This window comes from Coptis chinensis, chromosome 3, assembly GCF_015680905.1.
Source record: "Coptis chinensis isolate HL-2020 chromosome 3, ASM1568090v1, whole genome shotgun sequence".
Lineage (NCBI taxonomy): Eukaryota > Viridiplantae > Streptophyta > Magnoliopsida > Ranunculales > Ranunculaceae > Coptis > Coptis chinensis.
Window position 1 is genome coordinate 114,911,006 of NC_141458.1, and position 12,388 is coordinate 114,923,393.

Sequence of the window (12,388 nt, forward strand, 5' to 3'; positions counted from 1 at the left end):
TTTTTTTATTGTTATTAGCGTGTTTTTTTTTTCTCAATTATCTTATGTCAGATTTTGAAAACAGTTTTATCGTTTACGCCCTAAGGTTTCAGTGAAGTTTCAGATGTTGCCTTGAGGAGTTTTACAAGTCCTTTGGAGACCCGGCTTACCAAACCCGTGGAGAATCAAGCACAATCTCAAATCCAATCACATATCAATTTCTACAATATAATTCCAAATGTAGAAATTTCATTAGATCGTATAACTTGTCTTTGTCTGAGCTTTTGACTTAGATCGGCGTAACATTGTCTTTCTGACATATTTTCTAACCAGAACTGAAATCAGGCATCTGAGTAAATATTGAAAGCATCTGACAATGTTGGAAAATCTGAATCAAACATCTTTAATTTTCAGCCGATAACTTACTTCGGTCTTATCGAGCCTGTAAAGCCCATAAATATTCGTGGAAAATTGGAATCCTCGTTATTTGATCCAATTTTTTTGGAATGGTTAGCACAAAATATGTCAAAAGCTTAGACAAGCAATGATATAGTGTTTGGTCGTTGGTAGTTGGTACTGTGCTGGGTAATATGATATGTGGCTGGATTTGATGTTGTGCTTTGTACTCGATGGGGTTTGGTACCGTGTGCTGTGTCTCCATGGACTTTTCAAGGCAACATTCGAAACTTCAATTAAACATTAGGCCTGAAATGGATGTTTTGGGCTTTGTTTCGCTCAAAATAATAACAAGGGAGCACAAGTCCTCTTACAAATTGAGAGACTTGGAGACTGGGACTGGGAACTTCCATTCCTGGTGGTCACACTTCATAGTCAAAGTCTAACGGATACAATTTTTTTTTTGCTGGGTAAGGTAAATATATTAAAAAAATCAAAAAATAAAATAAAATACAAAATAAAATTATATGAAAATACTGTTAAAAAATATGCGCAATTGTATATAATTCTTATTTTATTTTTATTTTTTGACGAGGAGGTCAATTGTAACTAACTTGCTTCTCATATCCTCCATAAGTTCCTCTATATTCCGGTGCACACTTTTTGGAGGTAAATTTGAGGAGAGACATGAACAGGTGAGACGACGAGAAGTAGGACGAAAATTTTGTTTACCAAAATAATAATAATAATAGGTAAATCTAGTAAGTGTGCACAAGATAGTTAGGATTTAGGACCATAGTTCCGGATTTCAAAATTATTGGAATTATGGTAATCTGGAAAATCGAAATTCATAATATTTCGACCCATGTCACATTTTAATTTCAATTAATTTTGAAATCATCAATATATCAATCATATGTTGTTTTTTCTGATTTAAAAAAAAATGAAATATCTGACCGAATTCCGAGATTCCGTTCGGAATCGTAAACACTGGGTAATACTTAGGACCACTGATGTGGCAGTATTTCAATCGTTTCTCATTTAATTGATTCACATGCAAAAGTGATGAGTTATTATGACGGTGTCTTCTTTACTCAAGTTGAAGGGCTTCTTTTTGTTCACATTCGAAAGATCAGTAGCATTTAATTTTGGCAGTTGAGATCGGATGGGCAGTCAATGTTTCTTCTTAAATGCTCTACACAACACCTCGTTATTCCAAAGTTCTGGTTTATTTCTTTCTGATTCTGATGGCATAGTTTGGACGCAATTGCTTCATTTAGTTTAAAAAAACATAAAGGCTTTAACAGTTTAACCTAGTCATTTATGACTTACTACGAAGTACGAACCGTCCAAGCTAAATTTCATGAAATTCCTAATATTTCAAGTATTCAAAAGTTCTGGTAAGTATAATATCAAAAAAAATAAATTCTGGTAAGTGTTATATCAAACTTTCCGTTTACCGAAAAAATACAAAAAAAAAAAAGTTGTTCATCCAAAAGAGACCAAGACCGTGTTTCCTGAAAAAGAGAAAATGGTCGTGGAACAATTGTAAAACCTTTGGAAATTGTTCCTTATAGCCCATACATGAAGGGGTTGTGGGCGGTGTGAATTAATATGAGAAAGAAAAGGAAAGTGCTGAAAACTAGCTTGAAAAATGAAATTTTTTAGTAAGAATATAAGGGGTTTAGCATGTCAAAAAAAAAAAAAATTAGATTGAAAATTCTTGTCATCGACCATTTTTTACCCAAGTGAAAATGCCGTGAATGAGAAATGAATCTGACATTTTTTTTTTTGGTAATACCTAATACATGAAATTTCTCTTTCATGTCAAATTTATTCCCTTACGTTTAGGTTCCGGGAAAAAAACGAAGGTCCACTCCATCTATTTCTTTCACCAATAAATCGAGCGTTCGAAATACTAGTCTATTTAGGCTGTGTTTGATAGGAGCTCTGATAAAGACAAATTTTGTCACTATTTGCCAATAGCAAATTTGTCATGGTAATCAGAGTGGCTATTTTAAATATTCTGTCCAGAATCTAGATTTGTCACTGTTTGATTCTATGGTAGAAAATAGTTTGTGGTAAATTTGTGTGTAATTTGCTGTGAAAAAATTTACATAGCTCTTCATAGAATAAATTTTGCCATCAAAATCACTGTAAATCACTAATTGTGGCCAAACTAAAAAACTTTCGGATAAAAAATCATATCAATTACTATTTACTGACTCCTCAAAATCGGTTTTGGAAATGCCAATTGGCAAGAATTAAATAAGCATGGTGAAGTGTACCTAATTTATTTTTGGGAAAGGAGAATTGTAAATATGTACTACGTAGTACGTACAGTACAAGTTATTAATTTTCATTATTTCATGCTGCCGATTTATCTTTCTCTTAATAAATAGGAGACACGAGTACACGACCCCTAATATTTTGATTTGAAGTTTTTCGTGGTAGGTTTAAAATCTGTGTGAATTTTACGTGAATACAAGGACATTTGGGTTGCTAAATTTTTTGTGGCAATAAAAGCTTTCATGCAAAATGCAATAACTTTCATTCTTCTCGTAGCAAACTAACAAGTCTAACAGTAGCATTTTGAGTGATTGAGTGAGTGTGCTATTGGGGATGCGTACGTGCAATAATATGCTCTTGTGATGATCATTTTTATTCATTGCTAAAGGTGTGTAATGATGTAATGGTGTAATTATTAGGGAAATTATACTGCGACACAAAGTGTTACATTTCATAGTGTAACACAGACCAAAGAGAACAAGCCACCTGGAAATTAACCTAAGAAACTTGCAAGAGTGGTAAACCACATGAAAATGACCATCTTCTCCCTGCCCCCTCCACTACCATCATTAGCAAAAAATATCGATGCCAACTCAGTCATTTCGTTATCTCTTTTCTTCTTCCTTCTCTTGATAAAATCAATTAATTATCTATGTGATATAAGCTTTGAGAATACCCATTTGAACTATTAACCTCTTTAGACTATCTATGTTACAAATTTGTGGATGAATTTTGAGAAATATATTAGTTTTGAGAGTTCTCTTTAGACTATTTATGTTACAAATCTGTGGATGAATTTTGAGAAATATATTAGTTTTGAGAGTACCCAATTAATATATCCCACTAAAGGTTCACAAGATTCTTTAATACAGAAAATACCCAATGATTCGTATTAGTTTTGACAATACTTAGTAATCTATGTTACACAAGTAGTGAGAATTGGTTCATTGTGAATTTTGAGATGGAATTTTTGAGGTCGGCCATTTGAGTAATTAAAACTCATAGTATGTTGTAAAATAGTTATTGGGTAAATCTAGTACAAGTTTAAAACAAAAAAGATTTTGAAAAGGAATTGAAAAGGAAAGGGGAAGGAAATAACGAGATATATATATATATATATATATATATATATATATATATATATATATATATATATATATATATATATATATATATATATATATATATATATTTTTTTTTTTTTTTTGGGAGTCTTTTTTATCTCTTTTTACCGGTTCTTGTTGCATTAGGTCTCCTAATCCTCGTGGTCTGATCCTATTGTGTTAGAGTGTACGGTCCCGTGTGTTGTGATAGAACGACTCTAATTATTTATACGTTGTGTTTTATGAGTAAAATACTTCTACCGTGTATCAGCTTACTGGCAAGGTTATATTCTCCTTATTGATTGACCATTATGAATATGGTTGAGTGGAACTGAAAGAAACGAAAAATAAAGGGCTACGGTTTTGGCACCCCATAAAATGGGACTAGCACCCCTCGACATATATCATTTACTTTTCTGATTTTATGGAGAAAAAAATGAATGATATATCAGATGATATATGACATATATTATCCAAAATGGGTGCTAGTCCCATTTTATGGGGTGTCAATTCCGCCGCCCAAAATAAATGAAAAAAAGAAAAGAAAATAATAATTATGATTAAGAGTTGTAGTTTGATGCTTTTAATTAATTATACCCTCATAAAAGATAAAGAACGTACAATTACAACTTTAATATCTTAATCTATGAATGCATTAAAATAAGTTTTGGTAGTAAGTAGCATAGTATAAAATATCGAGATATGAAGATTTATCGATATTCAATTTCTTGATATGTATTGTGGATATATCTCTCTTTGGAAATATTTTTACATTGTTTCATATACAAATATCGTAGATATATCTAAAATATCGTCAAATATTATAGATATTTATTAATATATAACGATATATCATTTATATTTATTTGAAATATAATGATAAATATTAAATAAAATTGTTATCTATATAAAATATCCCCATATATATCCAAATATCATAAATATCATCGATATTTGTAGTCTTATATATCTCTATATAAACATATCACAATATTTATGTATCTCTTGTGAGCACTTGGTCGATCTCAAACTTTGAACAATATATAACAATTATATGAAGTAGAAAATCAAGAAGATCTAAACATTTATGGCCCTCTCTCCATCATAATTGAGCACTTATATATATATATATATATATACACCATTCGACTCCTAAAAAGACTTTAAAATAAATACCAAATTTAAAACAATCAACAACTTCACTTACAAAATGATTTAAAACCTAATGTTTTGTGGATTTGACCTACTAACTATAAAAATCACTTCTATAAAAATTCAATTTGTTTGACAATTTTTAACATTGGCAAATATAGAATTTGAACTATCAAGTACCATCTTAAACTTATGTTTAATTTGAGTGCAATTTCATTTTTCCTTGCCCTATGCGGCTACAACATACTAACGCATATCCATTGTTGGACACTTGAACCCACTAAATTTAGCACTTCCATAGTTACATCAATTACTCTGAATGCTTAGTATAATTTTGTCAGTGTTGATTACTTGATTATTTTGAATGATTTATGATTAGTATATAATTCTGTCGTTATTACCGGAAAAACGAATAAAGGGTCATCATGTATATTGAATTTATCTAGTTATACGGTTAGTGCCACGTTAAAGCAAGCAGCCTTCTTGTTGAAGTACCAAAAAGAGGGGAAAAGGCATAAAAGCTAGGGGTGTTTGGTATCAAGTATCAACCCGTTAACCCAAGCAGTCAAACGCGAAACTAGATGTCATTTTCCTCATCTACACTTGAGTCTCACTCTCGCTTTCGAATCTTAAATTCCATTAGGTATAGAAAGTTAGCTTCCAACTGATAATCTGATATGCGTTTTGTAGATAACTAAGTGTGACTTCAAGTGTTAATCTAATTAATGTGACAAAAGACCTCGGGACGTGCAAATTTCTGGTATATTAGAGAGACGTGAAGAAGTAGTTTCAAAAGTCAGGGCTCAGAATATATCAAGTATTAGTTATCCAATCATTATTTCCTTCAACGACTTCGTCAGGAATTCAGAATTCAGCAAAAATGAAAACGTAAAATTTGTGCAAATTCAAAAAAGAATCAGAAAAAATTAGAAAAATCATAAATAATTAAGACATAAAATATTATGGTAGTGTGTGAGACATGCATTATGTTAGGATTACTTTGAATATATATCAAATTCAAAATTTACAAATATACATATAAAGTATCGTTATTAGTTACAATGTGCTATAAATATTTGCAATTTAGAATATAGAAAACTCTTCATAATTATAAAAATTAGAAAAATTTGTTAAAAATCGGTAAATATCTAGAAGAATTTATAAATTTTTACTGTTTTTACTATTTATTCGTTTAAAAAATTGGTTACCAATTAAATTAGGAGATTTTTTTACGTTTTTTTTAAAAGTTGGAAATTTTTGTGACTATGCATCGAAATCAGTTTGGAAACAGTTAATACACAACCTTAATCATGCACTAAACTCTTGATTAACATGGCATGCGGAGTTTGTTATTGTGCAAGAAGTATACTGCTTTCATTTTTTCGTGAATGGCAACTTAACAAATTTATATTTTCAAAGAAGGAAACTTCAAAGTGAAATGTAATAATAATGAAAGAATTAGTCCATTAGTGGTTACTGATTTGCTGGTATGGCCACAGATGGCCAGTGCCCCAGAATTAGGACAAGCAAGTGGTCGTATCATCTTGGTTCTAAATGGAAACACTCTGTGTTTGTCCATGAAACTCTGCAATTCAAATTTTAAACTTCAAAATGTACACCATTTTAGCCTATTTTCTAATGCAAATATAATTTTTTAATGCGGTTTACCGTTTCCACGGTTAAAATCAATCATGACAAATTAAGACCTCTAACAACAATGCGCATTCTTTAATACCTTGATTAAGACCAGTATCTGCAAGCACTCCCGCCACAAAAAGCACAAAACATCCTTTTGTGCTTGCCACTTGAACTCAAGATTTTGACCACTTAAATCACCGCAAGTTTCACCAAGGGAAAATTAGCGCCGATGATATTCCGAAATTATCCATGCTCAACGTGACATTTCGCAATACTTCGTATATTTGAATATTTGATACGAATTAAAAAAACAAAAAAAAGAGAAATACTGAAATGGTGTGGATAAAAGGATCACCTGTGAAGTCGTGTAGCCATAATTACAAGACGACGAAATACAGCCCATAAAAACTGAAAAAAACCCAACCCACAAATCCATCACCACTCATAAGTGTTTCCTTTCCTTCTATTGTTCCTGTTGAGGAGAGCTCCTCAACATAAGTACATAGCAGTAGTAATAGTAGTAGTAGTTAGTAGTCATGGTCATGGCTCCTCCTTCTTCAACTTCATCCAATTCTCTCTCTTCCAAAACTTCCCCTTCTCCCCCTCCTCCCCCTCTCTTCTCCCCAGTAAGTACATACCTCTTTCTTAAATTTTCATAATCTTGCTTGCACATTTTTTTATACTTTTAAGTCCTAACTATATGTTACATGCTATGCAGATAAAAGAAAATGAACAAGAACACGAACACGAACAAGGCCAATACGCGAGAAGGCGCACTGAAGATGAGTCTACCTACAAGCATAACCCAACACCACTCCACCAATCTACCACCACTGCTACTGCTACTAGCGCAAAACCAACGCCCACAACGCGAAAAAGAGTGGAATCCAACGAAGACGACGAACGAACTGTTTCTTGCAACAGATGCAGACCCAACTCACGGGAGAAGAATTCAGTTCTCCCACTAGACGTCAACAATGGTAACAAAAGTTCAACATCTTCATCAAATGCTAGTCCAAATAATGGTATTTTCAAGTCCATTTTATCTTCATTAACAAGAAAAAGTCCCAGACCATCAGATGGTTCTCGAGATGAGCAATGGAAAATTGCTGTTGCGGAATTATCACATAAACTTATTCTAGCCACAAGAAAAAGAGATGAAGCTGTTGTAGAAGCTTCTAGATTAAAGAGTACAATGTCTGAGTTAGAAAAGAAACTCAATAAATTAGAGGTCTATTGTCACGGGCTGAAATCTAATCTTGATGTTTGTAGCAATAATAGTAGTGTTTCGCCTTATCGAAATGTTTCGAAAGATCTCAGCCCTTCATTTGGTTATCGAGATGGACTTATTGAATCGTTTTGTAACTCAGTTTCTGATGCCCGATCCACGGTTCGGTATTTAAGTCGATCTTTAACGAGTCAACTCAGACAAATGGGTGGGAAAGTTTATGAGAGAATTTCTACGCTACTTCTACCTTATGAAGTGAAAATTTCTTTTACTAAAAATCCGAGAAGTGTTTTGTTTTATTTAGAAGCCCTTTTGAATCGGGCTTTTTATGAAGATTTTGAAGCTGTTGGGTTTCAGAAAAACGGGTCGGATCTGATACTGAACCCGGTTGAAAAATGTGAGGGGAATTATGCTTCCTACAATGTTTTGAAAGGGTTAACTTGGGAGGAAGTTTTGAATAAAGGGACACGGCATTTTAGTGAAGAATTTAGTCGTTTTTGTGATCGAAAAATGAGCGAGATTGTCGCCATGTTGGGGTGGAATCGGGCGTGGCCTGAACCGCTGTTACAAGCGTTTTTTGGTGCGGCGAAAAGTGTTTGGTTGGTGCACTTATTGGCTTGTTCTGTCCACCCTAGTTTGCCAATTTTTAGAGTTGATAAAGGGGTGAAATTTGATGGGCTGTATATGGAAGATATGGGTGGAGACAAGGCTCAGAAATTGGTTCCAGCCATGGTTCGGATCATGGTTGCACCTGGATTTTATGTTCACAGTAATGTGGTGAAGTGTAAGGTTTTATGCAGGTATAGTAACAGTGTAGTATCACCAGTAAGTTAATGTTTAATTAGTGATACAAACAAAGATTTCGTATACATTGATTTTGTATTATTTTAATGTGTTCATTAAAGTGCAAGTTTGGTTCTTGTGTTAGAGATTGGAATTTTGGGTTAAAGTTAAAGAGTGGCGCATATCTTGGTCTTTTGTTGATGCTTTTTCTTTGCTTTGCATGTGGCCTAGATTCCAAATCTTTAGCTGGGAAATTAAGGTTTGGGACTTCAGAAGTTTGGAAGTTAGTGTTGATCAGTTGTTACATTTATTTTTATGTTAAAATAAATTTTTGGTCTGGACGCCTGGTGGGATTTTCGCAAAAGCATATATTCCTCCTTTGAAATTGTTCATGAAATGGGAAATTTGAACTGAACCTGTGACTGAATCAAATCAATCAATGTGTATTTGGATGTCGAGTTGCATATCAATCCGTGGTTTACATTTATGTGGCGAAAAAATTATGTTTTCGGTTACATTTTCTAAAACAATGTTGGTTCATGAAATTTGAGGAGTGTCGAAGTACTCAAGTTGAAGCTTTGGTAGTTGTACATAATGAAAATCACGTTTTGTGTTAAATTGTTATTAAGATGAGCACAGAATGGTTGTTCCAACTATACTTCAACCTTGTGTACATAAGTAATAGATGATACTAATGACTTTCACATTGCGCCATTGGATTCAGTTCTGACTTCTGAGTGACTGAGTAGACCAAAACCTTGAGCGATTTGTATATTCAGTCAAATTGTTTTTTAAAGGCGACAAAGTTGAATTAACATGGGCGTGTTCAACTTCACTTATATGAGTTGCTGAACCAATAGCTGTTGTAGAAAATAGTGGAGATATTGTTTATAGATCAATTCAGACTAGAAGAATCTCAACTCAAGTTCAACCTCTGTCAGATCATACTGGCTAATGTATGTAGAGGAAGATTGATGTTGGTTTTCCAAAGACAAATATGTAATGCCATATCTTCAACTTTTTTTTTTTTTTTTTTTTTTTTTTTTTTTTGAAAATTAAGTAGTTGGGATTATAGCCTCCCCTGCTTTCATTAATATAAAGATCTATAGTACACTTTCCTTTCCCTATCTTCCCTTACAAGTTTAAAAAGAATTTCGGTAAGAGGGGGAGAAAACAACATTACACAAGGACCTGTATCCATACCAGTACTATACAGAGAAGCCAAGTGGTTTGCAACCATATTTGATTCTCTGTATATGTGCTTAAACTCTATCACCTCAAACAATGGAATAAGACTCAAGATTGCTATAAGAATATTCAAGCAATACCAAGGTGGTTGTTCCGAACCTTTTATAGCTTGTATTGTTCTCATTGAATCTGACTCCACATCTACTCTTGAGTACTGCAACAAGATGCAAGCATTCAGTCCTTCTTTAATGGCCAGTAACTCTTGGTATATAACTGAAGTATTCAAGTTAAACTCAACAAAAGCCATAACAACTTCACCAAACTCATTCCGTATAGCACCACCAATACCAGCTTGACCCTTTCCTACAGATCCATCCGTATTGAGTTTCATTTTCCCATCTATTGGCTTTTGCCAGATGCACTGAATTGGGGACATATCCTTGAAGTTAGTATGTAACCTCAATCTATCAAGCAAAACTTTGTTCTCGATTGAGTCCGCACTGTTCCATATTGGCTTGAATGTAAAACCTTGTATCAAAGCAATGATCCTTTGAACTAGAACTTGAGCTTATTGTCGAAGTGTTTTGAAATCTTCGTTGTTTCTTTCATGCCATATGAAACTAACTGAAGCACATATAAAAGCCCTTATAATCTCAACTTTTGTCTTGTTAGCCAAACAAATTCGAAGATACTTGACCATTCACGATTAGCATTCCTAGTATCGTGTTTATACCCAAGAAATTTTTTATACCCTCCAATACCTCTTTAGAAAAAGGGCATTCAAAAAACAAATGCTTCGAATTTTCATTGTTGTTGTTGCAGAAACAATATTGAGAGTGCTCCAGGACCTTTTTCTGTATCAGCCTATCTTGTGTTTGTAAGCTATTAGAGAATAGCTGCCATGTACAAAACGAGTGCCGAGGATGTACCAGTTTTCCCCATACAAGACTAGCCCATCTGACATGTGGTGCCTCTCTTCTCAGAGCTTGGTATGCCGAACTTGTGGTAAAATTTCCAAGCTGTGATGGTGTTCAGATGATGGTGTCCTCTTCTAGATTGCCATGGATCTCAGTGTTAAGAATCCGATGTTTCAAATCTTCATCATGCAGTAAATGCACAAGGTGGTTCCACTCGCCATCAGTAATAATAACATCTACTGTAGCTTCCAGCCCAATGATAGTAGCCCAATCAAACTTAGCTTGCTGATTATGATATAGAGGGATGTCACTACACCATAAATCGTGCCAGACCTTAGTTTTCTTCCCATTTGCCAGTCTTTGTCTGATGAACCTTCCTGCAAGTACTCTTGTCTTTAAAACATTTCTCTAAACCCATGAACAATCTTGAGGGATATCCATAGACCAGAAGTGTTTATTTTTTATATGTTGGGAATACACCCATCTGACCCATAAACTATCATCCTTAGTGGCCACTTTAAATACTAAACCACAATATGCAGCCTTGCTCCACTTGTGTATATCCCTAATATTCAGCCCACCTTGCTCCTTAGTTAAGCTACTTTGGTCCCTAGCTACTCTTAATAACGAACTGGAACAATTTTGCTTCGATTTAGACAGTTGGGGTTCGACTGTTCATAGTATATGGGCAATATGTAAATCTCGACTTTGAGCAGATACTGGCACACCTCATAAATGCTCACCATATTGGTGTTTACATTTCTGAGGCTTCCCTGTTTCTAATGTCTATGACGAAAAGAGAAATTCAGTATGGTGGAACGAAAGTAAGTTCAACCAGCTTTTCAGCGGGAGTGGTATCAGTCTTGTGCCGCTAAAATGAGGTTCATTATTTACACAGAGGAAAATGCAACAAGCATACCGTAAGACCATGGAGATTTGTTTGCAATTAAAAGCAATTCAGTCCAACGCACAAACCAATCTGCACCAAGACACTCTTGTCCAGGATTTTAACTAAACAAAAGATTCATATTTTCATACCATATCCGGAACAATTAGGTATTGCAGATATCGCTTACAATGTTGCTTAGCAGGGGTAGGAAAACTGATCAGTTCAGTTGGTAATCATCTACAAATGGCACAATCATAAACTAGCAGATACGTTAAATCAAATTAGACCACTACAAGATACTAAAATAAACTATATCATTTTGGAAGACTAGTGTAGGAGTGACCTGAGTGGCTGAAATGATGAAGACCTAAGGAGGGAAGGAAATATGGCCTGATAGTCCCTAAAAGTTTTTTTAATCTTTGCAGCTTCAAGAGGATGCCTCAACTCTTGATAATGGACAAGCTGTTTGGAGTGACATTCGACCAGGTTTTGTTCTGAGAGTGGAGTCCCCCTTTCGATCCTATTTTAGATTCTGCTAAGTCAGATGCAATGTAATTTTATTCTCTCTCTGTAACACATTCTTTTATTCGTAATACAATTCCTTACTTGCGTGCAAAAAAAAAACGGAGGATGACTAGTAACCCATAGTCTCTGACTGCTTAACGGTACTATCATGACACCAAAAAGAAGCTGATTTCTGAGATTTAAACTCCAAATAATATTGTGGCTGAAGAATTGAATACGAGTGGTGATAATTCATAAATCTTCAGGAGGAAAAAAAAAATCTAAGTATTCTACTCTATAGTGGTGAAAGTTTGGTCTTCAG

At 34.0% G+C, this 12,388-nt stretch overlaps 2 protein-coding genes across 2 annotated transcripts; one reads left to right on the forward strand and one right to left on the reverse strand.

Moving 5' to 3' along the window:
- Window positions 1-6,930: 6,930 nt before the first annotated feature.
- LOC147513258 (cyclin-dependent kinase-like protein) lies at window positions 6,931-8,712 on the forward strand. The gene is made up of 2 exons (XM_086596266.1): window positions 6,931-7,183; window positions 7,276-8,712. Exons 1-2 carry the CDS (start codon window positions 7,094-7,096, stop codon window positions 8,617-8,619), a joined length of 1,434 nt encoding a protein of 477 aa, XP_086452392.1. The 5' UTR covers window positions 6,931-7,093; the 3' UTR covers window positions 8,620-8,712.
- A 946-nt stretch (window positions 8,713-9,658) lies between these two features.
- Window positions 9,659-10,192, reverse strand: LOC147513259 (uncharacterized). Its single transcript, XM_086598887.1, has one exon. The coding sequence runs from the start codon at window positions 10,190-10,192 to the stop codon at window positions 9,659-9,661; it is 534 nt and encodes a 177-aa protein (XP_086455013.1).
- Window positions 10,193-12,388: the final 2,196 nt, after the last annotated feature.

Excerpts from the sequence above, each read along its gene's own strand:
- LOC147513259 (XM_086598887.1), bottom strand. The coding sequence starts at position 10,192 with ATGTCCCCAATTCAGTGCATCTGGCAAAAGCCAATAGATGGGAAAATG.
- LOC147513258 (XM_086596266.1), top strand. The coding sequence starts at position 7,094 with ATGGTCATGGCTCCTCCTTCTTCAACTTCATCCAATTCTCTCTCTTCC. Across the intron at positions 7,184-7,275 it reads CTCCCCCTCTCTTCTCCCCA|ATAAAAGAAAATGAACAAGA; the intron begins GTAAGTACATAC and ends CATGCTATGCAG.